The sequence below is a fragment of the Acanthaster planci genome, linkage group LG08 (genome assembly GCF_054643075.1).
Source record: "Acanthaster planci isolate LZ-2023a linkage group LG08, COTS_SCS, whole genome shotgun sequence".
Lineage (NCBI taxonomy): Eukaryota > Metazoa > Echinodermata > Asteroidea > Valvatida > Acanthasteridae > Acanthaster > Acanthaster planci.
Genome location: NC_141784.1, coordinates 7291836 through 7318671, shown reverse-complemented (window position 1 = coordinate 7318671; position 26836 = coordinate 7291836). Strand labels below are relative to the sequence as shown.

At 38.1% G+C, this 26836-nt stretch overlaps 1 protein-coding gene across 20 annotated transcripts in view; it reads right to left on the bottom strand.

Moving 5' to 3' along the window:
• Nucleotides 1-4: 4 nt before the first annotated feature.
• Nucleotides 5-26836, bottom strand: part of LOC110985623 (CLIP-associating protein 1-A-like) — an 80222-nt gene continuing 53390 nt past the window's right edge. For 15 of the 20 annotated variants that reach the window (XM_087139627.1, XM_087139626.1, XM_087139629.1 and 12 more), the window contains 19 exons: nucleotides 26653-26786; nucleotides 23760-23870; nucleotides 21636-21752; nucleotides 20761-20864; nucleotides 19253-19316; nucleotides 18768-18931; nucleotides 18286-18364; nucleotides 17786-17929; nucleotides 17387-17473; nucleotides 13739-13798; nucleotides 11059-11538; nucleotides 7500-7563; nucleotides 7109-7166; nucleotides 6643-6769; nucleotides 5673-5801; nucleotides 5340-5477; nucleotides 5141-5209; nucleotides 4881-4997; nucleotides 5-4477 (listed from right to left, as the gene is read on the bottom strand). In XM_087139627.1, coding sequence (XP_086995753.1) covers nucleotides 4376-4477; nucleotides 4881-4997; nucleotides 5141-5209; nucleotides 5340-5477; nucleotides 5673-5801; nucleotides 6643-6769; nucleotides 7109-7166; nucleotides 7500-7563; nucleotides 11059-11538; nucleotides 13739-13798; nucleotides 17387-17473; nucleotides 17786-17929; nucleotides 18286-18364; nucleotides 18768-18931; nucleotides 19253-19316; nucleotides 20761-20864; nucleotides 21636-21752; nucleotides 23760-23870; nucleotides 26653-26786 — 2348 coding nt within the window. In that variant the 3' untranslated portion in view covers nucleotides 5-4375. The remainder of the gene's footprint in view (nucleotides 4478-4880; nucleotides 4998-5140; nucleotides 5210-5339; nucleotides 5478-5672; nucleotides 5802-6642; nucleotides 6770-7108; nucleotides 7167-7499; nucleotides 7564-11058; nucleotides 11539-13738; nucleotides 13799-17386; nucleotides 17474-17785; nucleotides 17930-18285; nucleotides 18365-18767; nucleotides 18932-19252; nucleotides 19317-20760; nucleotides 20865-21635; nucleotides 21753-23759; nucleotides 23871-26652; nucleotides 26787-26836) is intronic. The other 5 variants (XM_087139636.1, XM_087139637.1, XM_087139638.1 and 2 more) reach the window with 4 other exon arrangements.

Below are 26836 nucleotides of genomic sequence, written 5' to 3'. Positions count from 1 at the left end.
TCGATTTCAACTGACACTAATCTTTATTGTATTTGCTGCTATTTACATGACTTATACAACAAGCCCATGAGCCAAATGCAACAACACATGATTGTTCTCAGCCAATCAAATAAGCTTGTAGCAAATAACTGTAGCTGATTGGTTCTGTATAGCAAGTTTGAATTACTACTTCTAATCAATTAAAAAACTCAAATATCAGGCCTCATGGAAAAAGTTAATGTACGAAACCATCAACACCTTGAATGTAAAAGAAACCAAGGCCGCAAAAGCTTGCTATGAACAAAAAACATTAAACAGAACCAAATTTGTACAGAAATAAAACAAATCTAGTCATCAATCTGCCTGCAAAGTCATATTCCATGTCCAATATAACAGCAAGACAAAACAAACCTTTCCCAAATTGCCATTTAAGTAGCTAGTGTCACATACATATATTTACAATATCTCTTCAGTTAATTAACACCTTACAGGACCAATGCACAGTTTATCTATACAATGAACAATGACATCACAAAGGTATAGTCTTTGTCCAATCACAGACCATGTTCAGAATGTAAAAAAGGACTAAACTCCAACATGCATGGCACTGATACCCTACACGTAATGAATGTAAAGGGCGATGTATTTGAAGATGGTTATTCCAGTTTTCTCTACAGACACAAGCTGTCCATCAAAGCATAATGCGGTCATGAAACATGGCTGGGAAGTACATCTACAAAGTCTTACACATGACGGTGGCCCATCAAGCAGTGATGGCATGATGTTTTAAGCAAGTCTGACAAATATTATATTTCAACTGATAAAGAACATTTAATAAGAAAGAATTTTCTGCAAGAAGTGTTTTTAAACAGTGACAATCCATGTAACCTCACAAATTTAATAAATTGATAAACTTTCTTAACCAACTGGGAAAATCTCCCAAGAGGTCACTGCTTTTAAAGAAAAAACTTCTAACAAAATCCTGATCTTCCCCAAAAACCTTTACACTGACCATCAGTCTGCAAAGGGAAATGGGAATAACAGTCGGGGCCAGTGTCAAACAATCATATTTTTAGATTCGGAAGATGTAAGAATCAAGTTCCTTCAATGCATAAAATTCATGTTTGGTTTATAATCACCTACAAGCCCTTCTAAAAACAAATTGGAATTTTCTGACTACATGATAATGCTCTGAACCTGACATGCAAATTTTTTACTGTTGAAATGTCTGAACTAAAACCCTGTTTACCAAATACAAGAAAAGTTGTTAAAGTCAACAATGCAATCTAAGATTGAGGCATCTCACACCTAGACATCTGTGCAAAACAATGTGTAATTAACCTAAGAAGAATATCTCCATGGTAGGTTTGCTTCAGTACCATGATCTTGGACCAACCGTGGTTTGTGATGTGCTCAAGAATAAACAGTTTGTGGTTTAACAGTCACTCTTTGACTTGTCTTACAGCAAAAGTTGTCACTTGCGCATTACACAAACAAACCAGAAAAAAAAATAATTTCCAAAATGGACTCTGATTTGAGCTTAGATTATAATTTTTGAACAATCAATGCTGACACACAAACCATTCATACCCACTTTTATTTGGCCAACTATAGTAGACATGTACATGTAGTAGTTTTGATGTTTTTTTGGCCAAGGAGGAACTAGAAACTCAAAGAAAATGGTTTCTTTCTGTGAATACAAGGACACATTTCTAATCTGATTCCCAATTTCTGGATACGAGGAACTTTCTGTTTGTTTTTCAATGCTGTCTCAGAGTCTGGCAACTTAGGCGATAGCATCCAACTTTCCTAAGGATTAAAAAATTTACTGTACAGCTGCATGGAAGCACAGGGAAAAAAATAAACCAAAAACATTCAGCAATAAAAGTGACTAAATTTAAAATTTCACATGAATTTAAGATTTAAAAACAAAATGTCTGGCAAATATGGGTAAATTTGGTGCAAGATCTTAAGCAATGCCACAAAGGTTCAAGTATCTATTTCTTTTATGATTATCTTCCATATTTTACATTTTGGTAAAATTGTGATCATTTGAAACTTTAATACATTAAAGTTGTGACAGATGTACAGGGTACAACACAATTTTATGTCACAGTGCTAACTGGGAGGGTGATGAGTTTACCAGATTGGCAAGTGATATATTCAGGCATTTTTCAAGATGTCAAATTGATGTAAGTAAATACATGTACTACAATGATGCACAAGAAACATTTTTTGCCAGTGATCCCAAAGATGACCCCTGCACAGTTGCACACTTTTGACCAGCAAGCCCAATGATAAAATCTAGGATGGCAAATTCCAAAGTTGTGAACCTGTAAAAGCTGCATTTTTACATCTCACAACCTACAAGTTTGTTTAATTTGTACTTACATGTATAACTTCAATTTACATTACTCTTGTGAAGTACCTTTCAGTGAGTACTTCTTCGTTACAATTCAACACTGAAGGGTATTTCAATATGACTGTTGTAACAAAATGAGGCAATCAGTGAAAAATGTTCACAACAGAAATCTTTACAATGTGATCACTGATTAATACTATGCATTTCAAGAAGTTTATGTAGTTGCACATTTTTACAAATTGCTATGATATACCTATGTACTTTGGTACAGGTAGAGTACATGACATTACATCGATATTTAAGTGAGTTCTATCACATTGGGCTCTGCAGATACAGACAGCTGAAGTATCATTTCCATCAAAGCATCGGATTCACCTTCCACCATGCCAGGCAGGAATATGGACCAAACTCAAATAGGCTGTTTTGGTTCAAATGCTTTAACTTCGTTAGATACAGATTTCTCCAATAGATGAAGAATGTCATTTGCACTCAATCTAACAATTCTAACAAAAGCTATCAAGCACTAATAGTTTAATTGAATTACATAAATTTTTGGTTTTCAAGTGTGTTATTCTACTGTAATCAGAAAACACCCAAAACTCTGATGCAAGATGATGGTACATTGGTCTGAGCTAGATGATGGCACAGTGGTCTGTTTTGCTTGGGACAGTGACCTCTTTCCACTTGACAGAGCTGAGGGTGTGCTAGATGATGGCACAGTGGTCTGTTTTGCTTGGGACGGCGATCGGTTTGCACTTGACAGTGCTGGGGTTGAGCTACATGTACATGTAGGTGATGGCACAGTGGTCTGTTGTTGCTTGGGACGGCCACCTGCTTCCACTTGACAAAGCTGAAGGTGAGCTAGGTGATGGCACACTGGTATGTTGTTGCTTGGGACAGCAATCTGCTTCCACTTGACAGAGCAGAGGTTGAGCTAGGTGAGGGCACAGTGGTCTGTTGTTGCTTGGGACGGCGATCAGCTTCCACTTGACAGTGCTGGGGTGTGCTAGATGATGGCACAGTGGTCTGTTGTTGCTTGGGACAGTGACCTGCTTCCACTTGACACAGCTGAAGGTGAGCTAGTTGATGGCACACTGGTCTGTTGTTGCTTGGGACGGCGATCGGCTTCCACTTGACAGAGCTGAAGGTGAGCTAGATGATGGCACAGTGGTTTGTTTTTGGTTAGGACAGCAATCTGCTTCCACTTGACAATGCTGAGGTTGAGCTACATATACATGTAGGTGATGGCACAGTGGTCTGTTGTTGCTTGGGACGGTGATAAGCTTCTATGTGACGGTTGCTGAGGGTGTGCTAGATGATGGCACAGTGGTCTGTTACTTGGGACGGTGATCAGCTTCTATATGACGGTGATCAGCTTCTATATGACGGTGCTGAGGGTGTGCTAGATGATGGCACAGCGGTCTGTTGTTGTTTGGGACAGCCACCTGCTTCCACTTGACAGAGCTGAAGGTGAGCTAGATGATGGCACAGTGGTCTGTTGCTGCTTGAGACAGCCACCTGCTTCTACTTGACGGAGCTGAAGGTCACCTAGTTGATGGCACAGTGGTCTGTTGTTGCTTGGGTTAGGGATCTGCTTCCACTTGACAGTGCTGAGGTTAAGCTAGGTGAGGGCACATTGGTCTGTTGCTGCTTGGGAAAGCAACCTGCTTTCCACTTGACAGAGCTGAAGGTGAGCTAGATGATGGCACAGTGGTCTGTTTTTGGTTAGGACAGCAACCTGCTTCCACTTGACAATGCTGAGGTTGAGCTACATATACATGTGGGTGATGGCACAGTGGTCTGTTGTTGCTTGGGACGGTGATCAGCTTCTATGTGACAGTGCTGAGGGTGTGCTAGATGATGGCACAGTGGTCTGTTACTGCTTGAGACAGCCACCTGCTTCCACTTGACGGAGCTGGGGTGTGCTAGATGATGGCACAGTGGTCTGTTGCTTGGGACAGCGACCTGCTTCCACTTGACAGAGCGGAGGTTGAGCTAGGTGAGGGCACAGTGGTCTGTTGTTGCTTGGGACAGCTATCTGCTTCCACTTGACAAAGCTGAAGGTGAGCTAGGTGATGGCACATTGGTCTGCTTCTCTGATTGTGCTCTCTTGATGTACAGATTCAAAAGTTTTGTCTGAACCAGAAAAAAGACAAGCCTTTACATATAATTACCAAACTAAGATTGTACTTTGAGAAATAGTACTTGCTTGCAACAGTAATGTTGCAAAGACTAAGGCTAACACACCAAAGCTGGAATATTTCATGATTTCAAAGCACTTATGAATGTTGAAATTTTCAAATTCAAGGATTCAACAAGATAATTATCATTAAAAGCCCAGTTTCTAATTGATTACAAATACAGAAATGCATATATCGGCAGAGCTGGATACCAAATCCTTCAGTTTTCAACCGCCCCTTTCTATTCAATATAATGAGATTGAGTGTCATTGTCAATGCGCAAGTCAATCCTACGATGGATGTTCAGCATGAAATCAGATTTGTCCATATTCTGTGGATGCTATTAACTGCTTCCCTACCTTGCTTCCTGACAAGCTTCCAAGATGCTCTTTCAGTCTGTCACCTATGACACTATGAATAGCCACCAAACAGAAGACACTAGCCTTCCGGACACTACTCTCAGGATGATCATAAGACTACAGGAAAATGAGAACAAAGGTCAATCATTAATACAAATTTGTAAGTTACACTGGAAATTGATGCTTCAAAAATCTTGCAGGTGAAAGAAAATAAAATCCTGAGAAGTGCACATTCAAAACGTATGAGTAAACTGACAAACCTTTAGTAATACTGGGACAATTTCTGCGACAATTTCTTCCAGTTCCAGCTCAGGCATCAATTCTATTACCTGTGAATTGAGAAACAAGAAAAATGCAACATTACAACCATGTCACGATACTGATCAAATTATTGATACACTGTATTATGTGATAAGACATGCAGCTTTGGATTTCACTCCGATGTTGTAGTAAGCTTACCTTGGTTAACATCTTGATGGCAGCCTGATTGATAGGATAGTCTGCCGTTTGTATGATAGGACACAGAACTCGTACACACTGATCAGGAGCTATGGAATGAGCCAAAGTAGCTGATGTTTCCTCAGCAGCACGAACAACCTAAGAAATGAACACAATGTGAAGAATTCTGCCATCAAGAATGTCTCCAGCTTTAACAAAAGTGGTTGCTTATCTCAATGTTCTGGAAAATAAAAAGTGGCACCTTTCTTGTTTTTTGTTTGTTTTGTTTAATATTGTAGGAATGGCTTATTACCACGACACCTTTCTTCCCCAGAAGCCAGATACTTGTCCTACCTCAGACTGTGGATCTTTGTGAGCCTCCAGTATCTTAAGAATAGTCAGCTCTGCATAATCTTTGAATCTGTCTGGTTGGTTGCGCAAGATTTCCCTCAAGACACGAAGGGCCATTGCTCGAATGGAAGCCTGCAAAATAAATTTAAGAGGACAAGAATTACAGCACATATAGAAACCCTAACTAACATGACTAAGCTATTACCTAACAATTAACAGGGTTCCTGCACCTAAGGGACAATTAAATTCCATGGCTTTTCCATGACCAAATTATGAAAATCCAGGACCCAATAATGGAATTTCTTGGACTTTTGGACTTTAAAGTTGCGAATAAAATCACACAATTTATGCACTCATTTCTGATAATAGAAATCATACACAGTGTTTGAAAAATTCCTTGACTTTTCCATGACTTAGTCATTTGCACAAAATTCCATGACTTTTCCAGGCCTGGAAAAAAAAAATTTCCATGAAATTTTCATGCCTTTTCCAGGCCACAGGAACCCTGATAAAAGTCTGTCATCGAAACACAGCCGCCAGTGACTTTAACCACTACCTGCCGGGGACTCCGAAAAGACAGTTGTATAACACCGCACACTCTGGGCTCTGTTTACAAGGCTGCAGGCCTGGTTGAAATATTCAGGCATCAATGAAGGTCACCTGTCAACTTAGAGTAGTGCCTAAAGATTACTTCATGCGGCTATAAACTACCGTTAAAATGGAATGATGAATTGTTGAAGGATTTTGAAAACGGAAAAAATGATAGTTGAAAAATGCCCCGGCACGAAGTGGTTAATAAATCAAATTCATCAGTGACGTAAATCAATGACAGCTATCAGTGACATTCATCAATGACTGCCATCATATGGCATTAATAAATGACAGCCATCACCAACATCAATCCATAATAGCTATCAACAACATCCATCCAATGACACATTTTGGTGACATCAATCAATGCCATGCACCCAACCTCCACATCTCCAAGAGTTTCCAGCATAAGAAGCAGGACTGTCTTGAAGTGATTATCCCACATGGTCACACTCTCAGATCTTGTCAGCTTAATCAGCTGCATCATAGCAGTTCGTCTTTCTTCAAACCTACCAGGTACAGAAATAGGAAAATAATCTTAACATAAAGAAGGAACTTAACACTAAAACTGTGTCTTTCCATAGAGGAGGTTCATGTACTAATGCAAGTATCCCTTTGTTTCTGGATAGGAACAATGAGTGCAAGAATATTGCTCAGGAACATGGTACGCACAGTGGAATGTGTAATCATATTCTACAGACAATTCAAAGGAAATTATTAGAATTGGGAGAGACTAGTTTTCTTTTTTTTCTCAGTAAGCTTTCCAGCCTTGTAACTTCCCCCTTTTCTTTTGCTTGCCTAGTTATACAATTTCTACTCAGGAAGCAACACTTCTTTTTTCAACGTACCTTTGATTGTGGTTTGAAAGCTCAGTAAGAAGAGGCACTAGGATGTCTACATGATCACCTACAAAATTAAAAAGGCAACCATCAAAATGGTCAAAATGGGGAAGAAAATTGATAACATTACCAAGGGACTGGAATGATGATGTAGGTTTACTGATTAGGTTTTAATGCAAATACATGTATATCACATCTACTGCTAAATTTCAGAAATTTCAGCAAATTACAAGCTTACTGGTTGAGTTGCTCAAAGTAACCTCTCCTACTAGTACTTTTAACGCCATATTACAAAATGTATGGTACAAACCATGAAAAAGTAAAAATCAAATTGACAGAGTGAACCTAATATATTTGACCATATTAAAAATCCTAGAAAATCACCAGTCTAGCTTCTTACCTTCACTCAATAGATCATCATCATACGGACCATCAGTAACTGTCAGTCTGGTATCTGATATTCCCTGCTTGTAAGAATTTATTTAAAATAAATCTCATTTGTTAAATTTTCCACATGTATATAACAAGGTCATATTTTTAATTTTATAAAAACCACTGAATCTATTCATAAGCAAGAAATGTTTTAGACAGAAACATTCACAATTTAATTAATTTGACTTGAAGCTAAGTCATCTAGTAATCTTTAATCTTTACTTCATAGAAATTTAGTTTTTAAACAAGTGATGTCAAGAATTGTTAGTCATTTGAATGGATGAAGATGAATCAGAACATAATGAAATATATCCCCAATTCAGTAGAGGTTGTGTATTGAAGGGGTATAGAACTTACATGTATAAACTCTTCAATTGACTTGAAAAACAATGATGCTGACAGTTTTAGGCTACTTTTCAGCTTGACGTTTTGTGAGAAGTAGGTAGAAGTACATGTAGTCATTTTATTAGAGTCGAAAGTAAAGTTGGCATGATGCCGTTTCTTACTTGCAAAATAAAAGGAAACTAGTGGGAAGTGTCTTACCAATGAATAAGATAAAATCAGGTGACGTACATGTAAGTCTCAGAAACCTACAAGCTACACCTTGTCATCCCCATTTGGAAGAGAAGATATACACCCCAGAATTTTATTGAATAAGTAAGAAGAATATATATCAATGGAAAATGGATGAGTTGTTACATGTTTTAGCAAGAACCCTAAAAAACCTGTGCTTCAGTCTGGGTTGGAACAGTCAGTCTAATCTACACAATGTCTAGGAACTACAGTGTACTTCTAATGCTATTCTAAGCAGTTGTTAGAGCGGACAACCTCTGTGGCAAGGCAGGTACTAAATGAGCCATTCTACATCTACAATTCATTTACTGATGTCCAGCAATATGAAACATATGCATATATTGAAGCACATTTGTTTGGGAAGGTTCAGGAATAATGTGTGGTGATACATGCAACAGTGGAGGACAGCATGCTTCAAAATATTTTGAAGTTCATGAAAACTGAGATAGTAAAACAAACAATTCCTTGGATGCAGCTAGTGTGACATCCAACATCAAATCTGCATAACAGCTGAGATAGCTTCACAGATTCCCCATGATCTAGGACACTTCAAATGTTGTGGTAAGAACTGAACAATTTTGATGGAGGCATATTAGATATTATGAGGTTAAATTGAAGAGATTAGGTGACGGTGAGAAAAAATAGCCTGATCAGAAGAGATGGATCACCATTGTGATATCTGTAGCTTATTTTAGAATCTGAAGAAAATGAATCCATTATTTATTTTAGGAAGATCATTAACCCCTTCGCTCCAGGAGACGTCAATGGCCACCGCTTTGTGTGAGTATTAGTGCATAGCACACGTACACTCTATTCATAATGCACCTGCGGTTTAATCCCTTCACGGCAGGACACGTTAAGACACACCGTAAAAATTGAGCTCCTCAGCCCGCTTTTCAGCTATTATTCTCGGCCCAGGCTCGAGCGAACACGGTGAAAGAAGGCAGACCCTGGCTCTTTTGTATATGGTAATTGGTCTTTGTGTGTAGCCCAGAAATGAAAAGACCAAATTTGCATCATAATAACCAGCTTCACAATAGTCCCCACTTTGAAAAGAGGAATGTGGAAGCTTGAGTACAGCCGCATGCCACCGAACAATCAGCCTTTTCACCGTATGATTCAAAGCGTACAGAGCACACTGGGCCACAAACCGAGAATTTGCGGTTTGGCAGGTGGCCTTCGTGGCCAAACGAGGCTGGAATTCTTGGAGTCGGCTTTCGGAAGAAATTCCTGTCGAGAAGGAGTAAAATGTGGGCTGGCTGCTGGACGGGCTTTGCATACTGGGCATACCGCAGCCCAGCAGTTGTGCTCAAAAGAATCCCGGCATGAATGGGTTAAAATAAAGACGTGAGGTAAAGCTACTTCTAATGGTGCTTTGGTTCTTGGCTCCAATGATCAAGTTTCTACCAGGAAAGGCAAATGCACATCTGTAAAAACTGCAGACATTCTGAATATTTTTCAAATATCTGTAGTCAAGTGATAAGAAAGGATACCAATGTAGTATACCAGAATCATGGTCATTTTTGTATGACAGCTGTTTTTCTGAATATAAACAAATGTAATAGTTTCCTGCTTTGCTTTAAAAGCAGTGTACACCATTGGTTTTTTGTCGTAATTTCAAAAGATTGGCTGATTACGGTGTGTAATATTCACTGCAAATTACATTTATGTTTGAGTCAACTGCTTTGTGAAAAAATGAGAAAAACAGTGTGGCATTTTCAACAACTAAATTGAATATCTTGTCATTTATCTTGTGTAAAATCTAGGAATTGGAGGGCATTCATAGTAAGCGAACAAACATTCGTGGGGTCAGGGTGGGAAACAGGCATTGATAGGTTCTCTCTCCCTTAAAAACAAGCAGTTTTCAACAACTAGGAGTAGTCAGTGAATTTACCTTGGAGTAATGTACTTCCTCAACAATGTAGCACTGCGGACTCATGAAAAAATTTCATCCAGGAAGGCAGTCAACTTGTGTCTGAGACACTGAAACAAGTCTATGATAATGCACTCGCACACACAATTGTGCTTAATGACCACACTTTCATGTCAGTTTACACGTCAATGAAAGTCTAAAAACTCCATTCTTAGTTGACTTACTAATTAATTATAGGCAAAGAGGAAATTATGTTTTGAAACACGGGAGGTTTAAGGTGTGAAAATCACACTTATAATTGACAAAAATCCTTTCACTAGGCAGCTTGCAAACAGCCACCATATTTGGACCACACCATTGTGCTCTAGGGGTGAGTTTGACTTCACAAAGTTTTGCATTAAGAAAATCCTTCTCTTAAAAAAAGTTTAACTTCACACTGATCCAATTTGTTTCCTACATGTACTTTACACCTTACACTCAATTTCCTATAATTAATTTCTGTCAGTATGTTTTAGCTGCTTTTAGGCTTATGTGTTCATTAATGGAGCCTCCCACAGTATCTGCAAACACTACGCACAAGAAAATTGGTGCCTGTTAAAGACTGTGATGTGCGAAGTGAACTCTTATACGATGGTCAGTCAACCTTCATAAAAACATGAAAACAAAATATGTTTTCTCAAAAAATAACGCATTCTGGGCAGAAATATTTTACAGACGGATTGAGGATCTTACATGTATGTACTTTCATTCAAGTACGAGATTTCAGGATTATACAAAGTCCAATTTGGAGGATTTTACCAGTGGTGTACACTACCTTTAACACAAGCAAATAGACCAAAACCTGATAAGGGAAATAGGTTAGCAATCAAGATTGTATTAGTTGAGTTAGTAATAATTAATAAAAAACACAAACACATGTAGTAGCATTTGACACTGATCCATCTGGTAAAAGGATGAACAAAATAAACTTAGTGTGACTATTTACAAAACAGAAACCATCAACTTGACAAAACAAATAAAGCAAGTTCTACAAACAAAGCAAACATTTAACAAAATTAAACAAAAGAAAGCAACTACTAACATTGTCCCGATGGATGATGGGATAGTAGGAGTTGTGTGGAACAGAAGAGGAAGAGAATGAAGCAGGGATGTTGGCAAGGCTAAGTTGCTGCTGCTGCTGCTGTTGGCGCGCATAAGCAGTGTCATTGGACATCGGCAAATAGTCTTGATATGCCTTCACCTTGCCTGGAGGACTGTCCACCCTAACATCAGTCATGGAACTTGTGATGCCACTATCTGCAGATACCTCGTCACTGTCAACACGATGGCCTTCCTTCAAGAATGCATCCAAGTCATCTCTGCTGCTATAGGTGAAGTTTTGGATGGCAGCTGTGGTACGACGCAATGAGTCATAGATGTCCTCAGAGTTCATGTTCTCAGCATCTATCTCAGGTGGTCCATTACTGGCATAGCTGCCACGGGGTGAGGAGTCAGTAGATCGAGGGGAGGCTTTGTAAGGTGAGCGTGGTGATGCCTTCCGCTGTAAGTCAACTGCTATGCTCTGTGTGTTAAGAAAGAAATGTCTCAAATGATAGACTCTGTTTAAGGTAACAAGATCAAGAGCAATTAAAAATCACTTAATCTTTTGACAACACTGCTGAAGAACTGACTGAAAAATTTTTAGTAGGGATTGGAGCTTGTGATGTGTTTGGGTGTATGAAACATTATAAATACTTGGTGCACTGCTACACTACAACTGGCCAATATGAATGTTACTGCTGTGAATTGGCACTCAACTCAACCAAGCAAACATTCAAACAACAGCAAATTTCAATGTGTTAGTAAATGTGCACAAAATAACCACTTGTGATTGATTGGATGAGTTACTTGCCCACTGTATACATGTACATATTCCATGCTGCTGAAGAAATTAGAGATGAGAAGACTATACAAATACATGTACAAAATCCTTCTACAACAGCCATCTGTTTTATCAACCAACGTACAAGAGCCAATTTCACAAAGCAGAAATCTGGTTCAGAAAACAAAAAAATAAAACAAACAAAAACTTGACTTCAACTGGATTTGACTGCCAAAGTTACCGGTAGTGTTTCACACATACATATACTGTACCTACTGAGCTAGCCAAGCTGTTAATATGTACTGGCAATCTTCCAGCAGATCAATGGCTCTGTTCTAAGGTTACATGTATGTGTACTTGACAGAAACCATCCAATTCATGCTTGCCAATGTGATGAATAGATCATGCATGAAGTCATGATGTTAACAAGTAACAAATGCCAAAATACTGTAAATTACTTAGGCAATACCATCTTTTGTAATATTCTCTTAAACACCAGTCACTTGTTATGCATGTCACATGGTGGTTTGGATTCTATAACTCGAGAACTCTGTGAAATTGGCTCAATCACAATTTTCAAAGAATAACAAATGAACTGTTACTGGACCAAAATCACCAAGGAATATTTATTCACATTCCCATAACATCAACTATTACAAAACAGCAATAATACCAACAACACTTCAATACTACCCAGACTAATGCACTAATTTTAAAACTGAGCCTAAACATGTAACATATCAAGGCGTGTACTCTAAAGGCATATTTTCTTCCACTTTTTCTAATTCTATTTGTTTTCTTAAAAGCGCTACACTGTACTTCATAAACAGCAGTAGCAAGGTATATCTGGGTAAATTGCTTCCAAAATAAGCAGCAATTAAAACAGTGCTAAAATCTCTACTTGCAAGCAAGTATATGTACCAGCAATGTACAGCAAGCAAGTTACATGTACAACAGAATGCTTTTTGAAGGAGAAATTTCAATGCAGGAAACAATGTACATGTAGAAGCAGATACAACTTATCACAGTGAGAATGTGTAGGGGAAATTTGAAAAATATTTAGAATGTGAAAACATGACAAAATTGAGAGGGATCAACTCAAGAGAATTCCAGACAGTTCTGCTTTATGATCAAGTAATGTTATCAAATGCATGGGCACTAACTTTAGCATTTATGGTGCATTTGATTCAGGTACAATTTTTGAAACAGCATGAAATCCAACAGTTACTGTTTGAGAAATCCAAACTGTCCAAGATTTCAAATTTTGGCGTAATGTGAACATAATTCCTGTTAGCCATTTGAGCAATTTTCACATACTTACATAATACAATTTAGACAACAAGCACTTTTAACTCAAATAAAATGGGAAAAGGATAACGTATCAAAATATAAAGGGAAAAAATATTTGTAAGTAAATATACCTGAAAATAAGAAATATGTACTGGTACATGTAGACATGGCTGAACAGGGAAATATGAATGAAAATCACAAAATCTGATAAAAGGAAAAAATGTTCCCCTCTCAGGGTATTGCTGATGGAGAAAGCAAATTTTGTTATGTTCACAATGATTCAACGGTGAGACAACAATGTGTAGTAAAAATTGCTGGGGAAAAGTTAAAATATGAAGGGAAAAAGGATATACAGGGAATGCCAGGGAGTTAAAAAAAATGTTAAATGGAAACCAAGTATGCAACTGGAAAGAAGGGGGACAATGTACATGTACATTGGCAATTCAGCATGAGCATAAATACACGAGGCTAGGGAGTCAAGGTTTAGAAGTTGAGGGTCTACAAGTAGCTATTCATGCGTGTAATCAATCATCCTATCAAATCAGAAACCCTTTCACCACCATCAACACTGCACACGCCATGCACAGTTCTTGCATTGCTTTTTGGTTACCTCATTTTCATTGACTGTAGCGTTGCGAAGATGGTTATGTAAAAGCCGGGTGGCACCATCCTAAAAAATAGGGGAGGGGTCGAGAGAAAGGGACGAAATGAAGGCATGCGAATATACCAGGGACGTACGTGTTGTACTGAGGGTTCCTGCTTTGTGTTAAAACAGCGCCCTCTCGCAGCCAAACTTGGCAGGCTGATGGACGCAGCCATGAAGCACAGCCAAAGATGAATAACTTAATCATGTCCTTGCCAGCTTTGACAAAAACGTTACTGTTACTAGCCTGAAGCAGTGTTTCAGACCTATGTCAGTTAAAGGTCTATTCCCACACATAAGCACATTTATGTACCGTAGATGTATGCCACACAAGTAAAAAAGCAATTTAGTTTATAAGTATAATAACTTCATGAACTGTAGCTGACAAGTGAGTACTCACACAAGTTGCTGTCTGTGCCAGCACACGCAATGACCAAGTTAACAAGTTGCTGTCTCTGCCAGCACACGCAATGATCAAGTTAACAACTCTTGACAACAAACGCCAAAGCTTTTGGCATGCTACCATTTATGCACATTAGTATGTGTCCTGAAACATTGCACTGTACCAAGCAAGAACCCTCTAAGATAGCCATTAGGAAAATAACTTATGTCACCACTACAGCTGCCCCAACGAAAAAACCCATGAACGTCCTACGCCTGTCAGAGGTACATGTACAAAGCAGGAAAGGAATTTTAACATTGTTTGCTCTTCATATCATGAGGTAATGGTAGCCATTTGATACTGAGACAGAAAAGTACTGAAGAATTTCAGCAACAGATGAACAGTTCCCATGAAGAGAGCATTAAAATGTAACTTTCTTGACATTGTTTCTGTAGAAATTATACATGTATTTTGGATTGTTTCATGTACATGTATGTTGTATCTTGAATATTGTGTATTCACGGGTCTATGGTGGTCACAGGTCAAGTTCTTAAAAACACATGGAACAGTGTATCACAAATGCACAGCATGCATACATGTAGCACAAAACACAACAAATGTGATGTTTGTAACACGACACTTTATCAATCAAGGCAGAAAAACCAGATACATACAGAAACACTGTAATAATTTTAATGACCTACTGGCCTGACATTCTTGTGTATATAATGCAATTGAGGATTGATGTTGGACATGCACTTTCTTTTCCCTATACCAGGTGCCATGAATCCACCAGGGGTAAAAGAAATAAACTATCAACTGGCATCAATAGTCAAACCACATGCATGTGCCGATAGACAATCTATGGGGATACACAGTGCACTGTGCGCTTATACATGGGGCCTTGTGGGGTACCGGAACAATGGGAAGTACCCCACAAGGCCAGTTTCACGAAACTGATATTTGGAAATATTTCAAAAAGGGGAAATTTTTGATGGGTAAACATCTATCGGAAATTGAAGTGTTTTAAGGGACAAACGGTCAAAATTTCAACCCAGGAAAGTGAATTTGGTTTAAATTGGAGTGATTTGAAATTTTTGCGTGTTGTGTGGGAGTTTTGTACGCAAGAACAAAGGAAACACATGTACCCCACAAGTACAGCTGTGTAAGGATGGGTGTACATGAGTATGTAAACGCCTTCAATCGTGGACCTATAACAATAGGGGAAAATAGGGTCCACCATTGCCGAAGAGTCCACGGTTGGAAAACGTGTACAAAATATATATGTGAGGTGTTCCAAAAAAGTTAGAGTATGAACAAAAGAGGAACAACAGGGAGTCCACGACTGAAGGTGTTTACACACTTGTTCTGTTCGTGTGGTGTTACAACTTGATGCATGGTCATGATTGACTACATGTGGCTACAGTTATAAGTTTAACTTTCAAATCCAGAATACTTTTAACCATACAAATTTTAAATTTTTATTCTTTGTAAAATGTGACAAGGTAACCTGCTTAAAACTGAGAAAAGAAAACATAAGACAGTGAGCTCAAGACATTGTGATTAACTGCACCCAAAGCAAAGAAATAATCAGAAAATGTGCAGTGGAAAGTGCAAGAACACAAACACAGCAACCAACAAAGCAGTGATCACACAGTCCTGTTATACCAGACCATAGTAAGTTATCTTTCATTTTCTCTAACACACTAACACACACTAAACACAGGCACATACAGAGGACAGAAATGAACAAAAGACAAACACAAGAGATTTTGTTCTCATTATGTGTGTGTGATTATGTATGGTACAGTAAAACTACTTTTACACACTCAAAATGATAGCGAACAAATTTATACTTTCCGAAACAAAAGAAAGAAATCACAACTAGAAATATAACACCAGCAGCTGAGCTTTTCCCATCTATTGACGCCCGAGTATTTCAACCAGGCCTGCCATGTTGTAAAGAAAGCCCAGATTGTGTGGTGTTACGTAATTTTCTTTTGTTCCCAAAACTGGCCCAGTGCACTGCTGGCGTCTTTTCAAATGCAGACCAGATTAGCATGTAGCAGTATTATATCACTTATTCCTGGAGTGCTGGAGCACTTTTGTCCCCTGTGGTAATACACTTGCGCTGAATGCCACAAACAGTGGTATAATCTTGCAAAACAGTGACGGATATCCTCCTCTATTGACAACTGAAAAAATGTTGGCAATTCCCAGCAGCACGGTCTTTTGTTCCGAGTTTGGTCTTTTGTTAAGAGGCCTAGCTCTTTTGTCCGATTTTGGGCAGCCCAGCTTTGTGTATAAACCCAAGGAGTTCAGTTCCGGAAGCCCCGGTACCAAGTGGTTAACTGTGTGAGTGAGGACTATCTAAATCGAAATGGAATCAGTGTAGTGGACTCAGAAATCTAATGATAGTGTTGCAGAAACACCCTGAGTTTTTAACATCTACAGCATTAACTCTTGAAGGACCACTCAACCAGTTCTGGGGGTCTACTGGAAAACTGAGATTTTTGTAGGATTGGAAATAACTGAAATGTGAAATTCATAGATTCTGTTAAAGTAACAAAATGATTTTACCCATCAAAGTTTTGCTTACCAGAAGTACATGTAACTACTTGGTGGAAGGGATGGTTATATGGTGCTCGCACATGTACACAAATTTTACTCAAGAGTTATTTGCAAGAAGTTATCACCATGATTTCGTCCAAACATTTGTGACAGCTTTCATGACAGGATCAACTTGGGTTTAATACGAAGTAAACCCTGGTTCAGATCTTGAAGGAATACCATAACAGACATTTTCTTAATGCTGGAAACTGTTTATTGAAACATTATTTATGTCGTTTTGTTAATGACATTCTACTTTGCATGTTTGTTATGTTTTTGTGGTGAATGGCTTTCTCTTATCACACATGATTTTCAAAAATGCTAAGAAATGGATGGCAGCAGCAGGCAGTTTCACTTGCAAGCAATTAAAACCAATTACCAAACAACACACTGTATAATCAACTAAAACTGTCAAAAAAGAAACCAAAACATAAACACACAAAAACTGCAAACCAAATTCTTCATTCATTCCATTCTAAGACTACTACAGTTTCATTCACATGCGCTTGAGCCAGAATGCAAACTCCAAACCATGGGTGGTAGGTTGTGTTGGGCAATCTAAGTCATACCATGTGCAAAATGTGTGGGCACCCAGGGTATAAACTGGGTGACACTGGGTTTACCTGGAATGTCTTGGGGAGCACTGATAGCATTGCGCTGAATTCAGGTGTGTTGAGCTCAAACAGAGCAATCAGAACAGACTGAGATGCCTGCAGAAAGGTAATCAAAGCATTGCAGTAGGAAAATATAAACTTAAGAATGCTTACTATTCATGTGCATACGAGTGTACCTGTAAAGAGCTAAAATGTAATTGGTTCTTCAACACCCCCTGAGATTTAGCCTGATAGGTGTTCCAAGTTAGTTCAGTATTCCATCTCAGGACCAAAAGACTGCATCAAAACTCAAAGTGGTTTAGAAGTAACATCAGACATTTTAGATTAAAGCCTCTTAATCATATCAACTATATCCCACATACTACTATTTTATCTGGTTCCACCAGTGTGTTCTTATGGTTCATGTACCTTTCTGACATCAGGGCTCTTGGCTTCTTTTGTCCAACTGATGATTCTTGAAACAGCCAGACGAGTTTCGCTAGAATTGGTAAACTGTGATGGATCCATTAGCTCTGACAGGCTCTCCATGTAGCGTAGTAAGGCAACTTTGACCTACAGAATCAAAAATATATTCCATAAAAGTTGAATGATTTCTGAATGCCCACCCCTCTGATGCTAGACTACTAACAGTATGCAAAGACAAACTTGTAACATTCTTTTCCACATATCTCCTAAATACATGTAACATAATGAAATCTACGTAGTACTTCAAAACGTGGCGACTTTACTACAAAATGTTGAAGCTTCATTCTCACAAAGATGACTTTTAAAGGTTTCCAGAGAAAACTAACAATGACATAGAGCTGATTTTAAACTGAACTTTTCTCTTCTCTATCTACATGAAATTTGTCAAAAAACATTCACAACCACAATATCTCCGGTGTGGAACCTGTCTTGTGGATTCTCACCTTGTTATTTGGTGTCTGTGTCTGATCCACAATAAACCTGGTAAGAATCTTGAATTGCTGGTCATAAGGAAATGCTTCCCTGTGTAAATAAGACAACATTCTGCAATGTTAGGAACAAGAAAGATCATATCAACTATGAGAGGAAACAGACAAAGATCTGTTTCATTTGAACAAACATAATCACTGGAGTAGTATCAAAAACTGAGACATTCCTCAAACTGTTCTGGAGATCTCAGGCATAAATCCTGTCATCGGTTCCCTTTCTTCATTCAAGATAGAAATAAATTTCTTTACACTATTCCTAGAATCATGTCCTGGCAATCACACAAAAACACACCAACCACTCTACTACTTAACAAAGGTTACATAGCGATATCCAACACAGTACCTTTAATTCTTAGTTTGCAAGATCAAATTCCAAACTAGTTCAATACTGAATGTACCTAATATGTGCTACTCTGGATACAGCAAAATGGCCCTACCTGACAACATCTAGTGCCCTTTGAACTTTGTGCAACACCGAGCCCAAGAGGTCAGCTCCCATCTTCATCAGGAGTCGTGTCATCAAGACAAACAGCCAATCAGACAGGTCTGCCTTGTGGACAATGACAAACTCAACGAGGGTTTCCAGGAAAAGGCTAAATATCTGAAATAAAATTAACAGCAACTAGAAATTTCAATTGTAGGACACATCGAAGGTAATAACCTTACAGAAATCACAAAAGAATAACCGATACAAGTCAGTAAAGGTTATTAGGCAAAATGTATTGGTAATCTAGTTCTAAAATCTGATTCCGAAGATTTTGTTGCTATTGTCCCCTTTAATCACACTAACAACCAGAAATATGGTACATGTACCTTTTCAGCAGAAGCAAGCACAGCCCTACACCTGTATTTCTGAAGTGGGAAAATGGAATGAATCTTGGCACAAGTTGTAAGACACTAGAAAGTGGCTGTTGACACCTACCTTGCTGTGTGCATCAGCAAACATTCGTGTGAAAATATCCTGGGCCCTCTTCAACTCTGCCCGACTGAGGAAAAAGAATTTACATGGTATAAAAAATTTTCTAAAATGTGTCAAAGATTTTTATCAAAGTTAACTACCGCACACTTCACCCTTGACTTATTCCTTGCTTTGCCTTGTTGGTTAGCACTAATACATTAGAATATCCTTCACTACTATGACAGGAATGGTAGATACATGTAAGATGCTAGTGACATTGCACATATTCTACAGTGTGACATTGATTATATTACAGGGAAGGAAACAACTTGGTGAAACACATAGGGTGGAGGTATAAATCTATGATGGTTTCTACATGTACATGTACTATTCTCCATTCTCAAATGCTTCATGAAGTGATAACTGTCATTTTATCTCTAAACTCTGAAGAAAAATTTCACTTTGCTTCATGATGAAATAAAATATTTGACCAAACTGATTAGCTAATAGGCCTGAGTCAATTCGAATAATTCACCTTCAATTTGATCGAATATTCTGTCATACCAACTGGCAGATTGTTGATGAACAAACCTTATACAAAATCAGTTGCAATAACACACATATTTGTACCTTGTGATCAATATAATAGCTTATCACATCTAGGAGTATCTCCAGCCACGATTTAGCAAGATTTAAGAGATGAACAGACTTTTAGCCCTGTCGAAAATTTCTATTCCTTTAAAATTGTTTAATGAATAATTGACTTTTTAAATCCTTCTAATATTTCTGAAGCTCTTCATTTGAATCTGCTTGAAACAAGCCTCCATAGTGTAATGTTTCTCATTTAAAACAAAACAAAATTTTCCCCTACTTTTCATGAATTTTGCATTTGAATATTCAAATTCGAAAAATAATATTTGAATATTTGACAACTGATCAAATATTTGGTTATTCGGCACAGTCTGACTCTCTACTGTCTGACCCATATCCAATTCCTACCACACAGTATACAGTACATGGATGTGTAAATTACTGAAGCAATTCAATCACATAGTTTGAGGATGGACAGTTGATTGAGATCCCTGACGTACTGAAAGTTGACAAACAACTATCCACCTGAAATATATCATGTTATATTTGTTTTACCATACTTCATACATGTACATATTCAGTTGTAACACATGGACATGTTGTAGTGTGCATGTACCGGTAGCATAGCTAGGGTGCAGTTGGCATGCGTGTATGGTAGGCCTACTTCCCTCATGTAACAGTTTCACAAACTGTGCCCAGGCAGTAGTTCAATATAAGACATGTTTAACTTGGGTACAGATCCTCGCATGCTTGCTTCGTACTTAACTGCAAAAATAACAACTGACATGTGATAATGAATGAACCAGTGACAATGCAGCTCTAGATCATGAATATGTATGAGACAGGGTAATCCATGATATCCTAAACAAGTCCAAATAATTCATGTGCTTGATGATCCTCAAAATACAGATCTACATGTATGTCATGTGAAGCATACTAACCTAAGAGGCCTAGAGCTCTGGAGAATATTCTGCATGCCTATCAGTCCCTCCTTCCTCTCTGACCAGCCTGGACTAGCCATTTTGTTGAGAATCTCCGAAATGTCCTTCAAGAAAGCAAATATGACAAATAAAGGATCAAGTAACATGAAACATCTGGTTATTTAAAGTGGATGAGATCATCCAGACAGTGACTTCTGACATTAACCCTAACTGCCTAGGCTTTTGCACCAGGGAACATACTAAACCCAACAAACTTCAATTGGTAAATGTACTTGTCTATGTACTTGTACATGCAGGTCACTGTACCAAACCAGATAAACTCTAACAGAATGAGCCCATTGGAGTAGGAGTGATATGGTACGGATGGGTCTATGCAGTATAGGATGACTTGCACTGAACAGCGCCAAACCTGACAAAATCAAGCACAGTCCAACACTTGGTACAGCAAGCCAGACACCGCAAACAATGACCCCTGTGTCCCAACTCACACCTGGGCCTTTGATACCAGGTCCAACAAAATTCAACAAGAAGTTGATCGGGTATGGCACCAAACCTAGCAAAACCTGCTATTGGAGTTTGATAGATACTGGGCAGTTAGCGTTTTTAATAATAGATCTGACTGAAGAGTTCCTTTAGTTTTAACCCTAACCATGCTAACTCCAATAAGATTCTGCATAATTTCAATGGTCCCTAGGGGATTAGGGTGAATTAACACAAAGTCATCTCTGTGACTCTTCACATTAAAATCATTGCTGCAACAACCTGTAATACACAGAGTAGTTCCTCTGAGGACAAAGCTGACACATGTGTTTACCAACAAGGAAACCTCCATATATTCACTGATAGAAGGAATAGTTTTAATAGATCCCTCTTACCTCAAAAGCACGTTCCCTGCCTGAACCAAACGATCCCACTGAGCACACACTAGAGGTTTCACTCTCATCATCGGAGTAACTATCCCATCTCCTACGACTTGCTTTTGCCTGTTGAGACTATAAAGTCAAGAACAAAGACTATTTTGTAAAAAGTACTTTTCTGGCCTGAATTCAATAACAATTTCGGTACAGAATCATGGAGATTAAATTCAGTCGCAGGTCAGTTAAAAAAAAAGTTCTGCCAAATAATTGCACTGAAAACAATGTAAATTAAAGCAAAATTATAGGCACAAAGTCTAATTTAATTTTTACTTTATCCATATTTGGAAGTTGAGTTTTATTGGAGTTGTCATCTAATCACCAGTGCTTGAGAATTTAGCACCTTTTCCCTCCTCTTTTGAAATTTAATTAGCAAAAGAATGAACTAAGAAATCACACTGTTTAACAAGATTTAAAGTTTTCTTTTGCATTAAAAAATTCTACCCAGCAAACTTTTACATTCAAAGTTTTATCCAGTAAACAACAAAAGTAGGAGATGCGTATCAAGCATGAACAAATGAAGGAATGATCTTTCTCATGCTTCAGATGTCTTCAATGTTTTAACTGCAAGCAATGGAAACTACATATTCAATGTATATGTATCATTCAAGGATTGTCAGAAAAAGACACACTGGTGCCCCTCCTCAGTGTTTGGAAAACACTGCTTTGATTTTGCTTCCACAATCCAGTTCAAAACGTCAGTCGTTGGAATCATTTACAGTTAGTGTATGTACACGTATACATGTTTTTAAAAAATGGATTAATGACCAGAATTTAGAGCAAACAAATAAAAACCTCCAGTGAAAAAAAAAAAAAAGCTTTAACAAATTCTGGAGAACTACATGTATATACATGTACACAATTCGTTTTTTGAACAAAAAATAAAATTAGAACAAAAAAGAAACAGCTGCCGTTGCCTTCTCTGTCTGAAATAAACATCAACTTCTCAGATGCAACAATCCTAAACAGAACACAAGCCATTCCCACAATAGGACAATGTTTATAAAGTCCTAAACCATTGAAACCCATCCAAACCATGCACTGAATTTCAGCAGAGTTGTAAGGATTAAAGTGCTTCAATCTAGCAACTCAGGCATTATACTAGTACATGTACATAATATCTGTGGGCAAATTTTAAGGATTAACATTTCTTAAAAATGAAAACTTTGCAAACCTGTAGACTCCACATCATCAACCTTGCACATGTAACATTTTAATGGCAACATGTCAAACATTGGCAAGAATATGCAAGTTTTAGATGTCACTGTTTGGCATGATTGGAGGACTAGAGGGTAGTTGCAACAAGCAGGGATGTTTTGGGTGGCTTTTGTAATTGAAGGCTGGGTTAAACTAAGTAGGGTGTAGCAGTAAAGGAATGGGAGAATTTCTGCAGAAAACGGGACTGAACAGATGCGTGAGGAATCTTGAGCAACTACTGACTACTGCTTTGTAAAACATTGTGAATTTGACATTACTTGGGCCAATGTAAAAAAGATATATTTTGTAGATTTGTGCTGAGTTTTACTAAAGCATTATCGACGTACATGTAAGCATTATGTCTGATTTTCATTTAGTACTGGACAATCTACGCTTATAGCAATCTAAAAGACAGTTTGCACAGAGTAGAACTGCCTTGTAAAACAAAGGAAAAGAACTTGGTACATGTAGGAACTACAGCACAGCAAAGGTCTCACCAGAAAAGAAAGCAGAACACATCTACAGTATTTTCCAAGGCTAATGATAATTGTTGCATGAGGAGGTGCATACTGTAAGAGTATTAGGAGGGAGATATCTGATGATTCTTGTACTATATCCCTGTTTGGAGAAGTCTCTTAATGGTAGAGATGTTCCCTTAGGGTGGAGAGTCTTCTAATTGAATGGCAACTTTAACTGAATGGGCAGGTGCTTTGGAACCATGCAATGCATTTCTCAAACTAATTACATGGAAGTGAAACTGCAATTTATTTTGAAAATAAACATTTGCTGCTGCAGGTGAACAAAATGATGGAGTTCAAGATCAGCAAACATGCAGCCATTTGCAATTTGTCTGTCAAGCTTTCAGCATTCACACATTCTCAGCCTTGCCTGTATTTTTCTCAAGAACAGCTCGTTTTCTATCGAGTCAACAAGTTCCTGGTCAAGACCCACCAACTCACTGTCGCCAAGTGAGGGGTCATCTAGGGCAATTTGATCCTCCTTAAAGAAATTAGAGAAAATGGGTCAAAGACCAAGGTTGTCTTTCTTCAAAAAAAAGAATTGTTGCAACTAAAAGTCAGAACTGTGTAAGAAACTATAATGGATAGCCAAGATGCAGTAAAAGATTTGATATAATTCCCCTTTTCCAAGGACATGTATTATCCAAAGTAAAGACTTTTCATCACTACTTTTATACTTGCTACAACAAAATATTTGCAAAGGAATGTAACTTGCAATAAGCTTTCTCCGGCAATACACATGATGTAATTCAGTAAAAATAAAACCCACATTGCCAACTTGAAAGACATGTTGTTTTGATCGTGAATTTGTAACTACTTCTGCTTTCATTCTAACAACACACGTCAATATGCTGATATGTGTACAATAATCAAGAAGAATATTAAATTCTTACATGTACCAACTACCAGTATGCTCATGAACATCATCCAAGGAGATAAGACGTTTCACTGTGCTACTATGGTTTAGAGCGTGTAGGACAAAGTCCCCTGAATGTGTCAGTCATGTGGCAATGATGGCATTTCAGAATCTGTTGTATCTCTTTGTCTCTGATGAGGATATATTGTAATGTTCGGAACATAAGATGTGGTTTATACGTTGATTCTCATGCTGAAAATGTCCCCACCGCTTGTACCGGTACTCTTGGTTGGCTTATTTGGCAACATATTTGAAGAATAATATCTGTCATGTGCCTCAGCACAGCCAAGCCTGGGCTTCTGCTACGGCCTGCTGGCCAGCCACCTGTGCAAGCGATACAGCACTATGAGCATGGGCACATGTTTTTGTTGGTTCTGTTTACACTGGCTTAACTCACGTGTTGGAAATGAAGGAAACCAGTCCAGAGAGAATGAACAGACTTGCAAATATACCGTAAGTATACTTCACATCTCACATATCGTATGGTGCATCTGTTCATTTTTGTCTTTTACAGTTGTGTAATCCATGTTGCTTATTATTTCACTGATCATTTGGTGACTGTTAAAAAAATACTGCATGGCCCACCCAGCAAGGATACCAATCCAGCCCACCAAAATTGGTAATTTCGAGGACTCGAGAAAGTTTAGGTCAAATAGCAACAGTTGTTTGCACACTGCTTATACTTGAAGATTGTGCACCCGAAAGTGGCACGGACCCTAACATTGGGCACTTCGAATTGTTGTTTCTAATGTTTGTGGAGCAATTTTACCTCCAATTAAAAAAAAAAAGAAATTTCATCAAACTCCAAATATTCTGACTCATAAACATGATAAATGTCGATTTCATATATCCGCTACAAAGTTTCGATGAACTTTTAGTTGGGCCTGAATTTTCCAATTTTTGTTCCAAAATGTAAAATAAACTCTTTTAAATGCACCCCAAAATATGTTTTTTACATGTTAAAGAACTTCTGAGATTTTTGTGGGATTTTCTGAGATTTTTTCAAGGATGTCAGGTAAAATACACTCAGCTCATTTCTTGCCCAATTTCCAGACATTGACGTGTTTAAATTTTGGACAAAATTTCATGACACTGAAATTGTTCACGAAAAGTCAAAAGTCTGCATCATGAAAGCAATGGTATCACTGTTTAACTAAGTGGATTTGAAATTTTGAACAAAGAGATTTGGCAGCACAATATGAAGAAAGTCAAGTGAACGTTGAAGTATGTCATGTAATACTCTACATGTAGCACTTCAGCAGTGCAGAATGTGCGATGACTTAGACATTACAGAGAGGGCTTACAGTAACACCATGTGGATAGATTGCTTTTGGAACAAGTGTGGTTCTGATAAGAATCATCAAGTGTGAACTCAAAGTTTCAACCAGTGTGCAGTGGTGCAGCTTATAGTTTACGCCGGTACGGCTAATACCCAAACTTGAAAATCTTAATTTGCAGATTTTTGCTTGGTGCGGCTTATACTCTGTGCGACTGATATTCCAAAAATTACGGTACTTTGGAACTGTCCATGGAATGGTGCCAACATCAAAAACAACTCAGCAATAACATGTTTATCAACATCATCAAGTTCACAACAATGTAGATTTTCAATCAAGTGGTGTTGTGATTCTGACTCCCATGTAAAGAATACATATACCTATGGTAAGTGACTGCAAACCCTAACCAATGGCTTTTATAGGCGCTTGTTATTTCCAACTGCAGCCCCAACGTTCAGTTGTAGCCTAGATAATGCTTGCATGCATTTAAATGACAGGCATTTAGAACAAGTGCATCAAAAGAATTAGAAGTCTGTTTTAGGCCAACAATTTTGTGTGGTCATTCAGTGCGATGAGTGTTTTCATACTCAAACTGTGCACCTGTGCATTAAGGATTAGCATGTGTTGTAATTTTGAATTGTTATGGGCAAACAATGCAGACCAGGGCACACTGATGGACCAGAGCTTATAGTTCAAAAGAATGTTCAAAATTATTTAAATGGTGTTTGGTCTACACATGTACATGTACTTTACATGATGTAAAAATTCCTAAGTCACCGATACAAATACATGTATATATGTGACTTTCAATCCATTTGTTTAATTTGAAAATCAGTATCAAAGTAATTTTCCTTTGCATTTGTGTAAGATTGAATAAATGTCAGCAAAAGACCAGTACAACGAGGCAAGGGGAGAGAATCAGCAATTCTCACTTTCAGAATAATGAACTGAACTGAGAAATAATGGTCCACATTGACCTAATAAATGTCAATAAAAAACCTGAGTGGGTCATAAATGAAAAACCAGCCTGGAATAAACCAATGGTAGGAGATTAGAAAAGTGTATCTTACCAAGGCCATAGCAAGCGCTGTCTCAGCATCTTGCCCTGGTTCCAAGACTCGTTGTGTTAAGATATTGCCCTTATGGTTCACCTCTTTCTGGGTCTGACTCCCTGAAGAATTACTCAGTCGACGATCTCGAGAAGCTGAAGCCAGAAATTCAAGCATATGCTATGAGGCAATTTACAGGTACAAT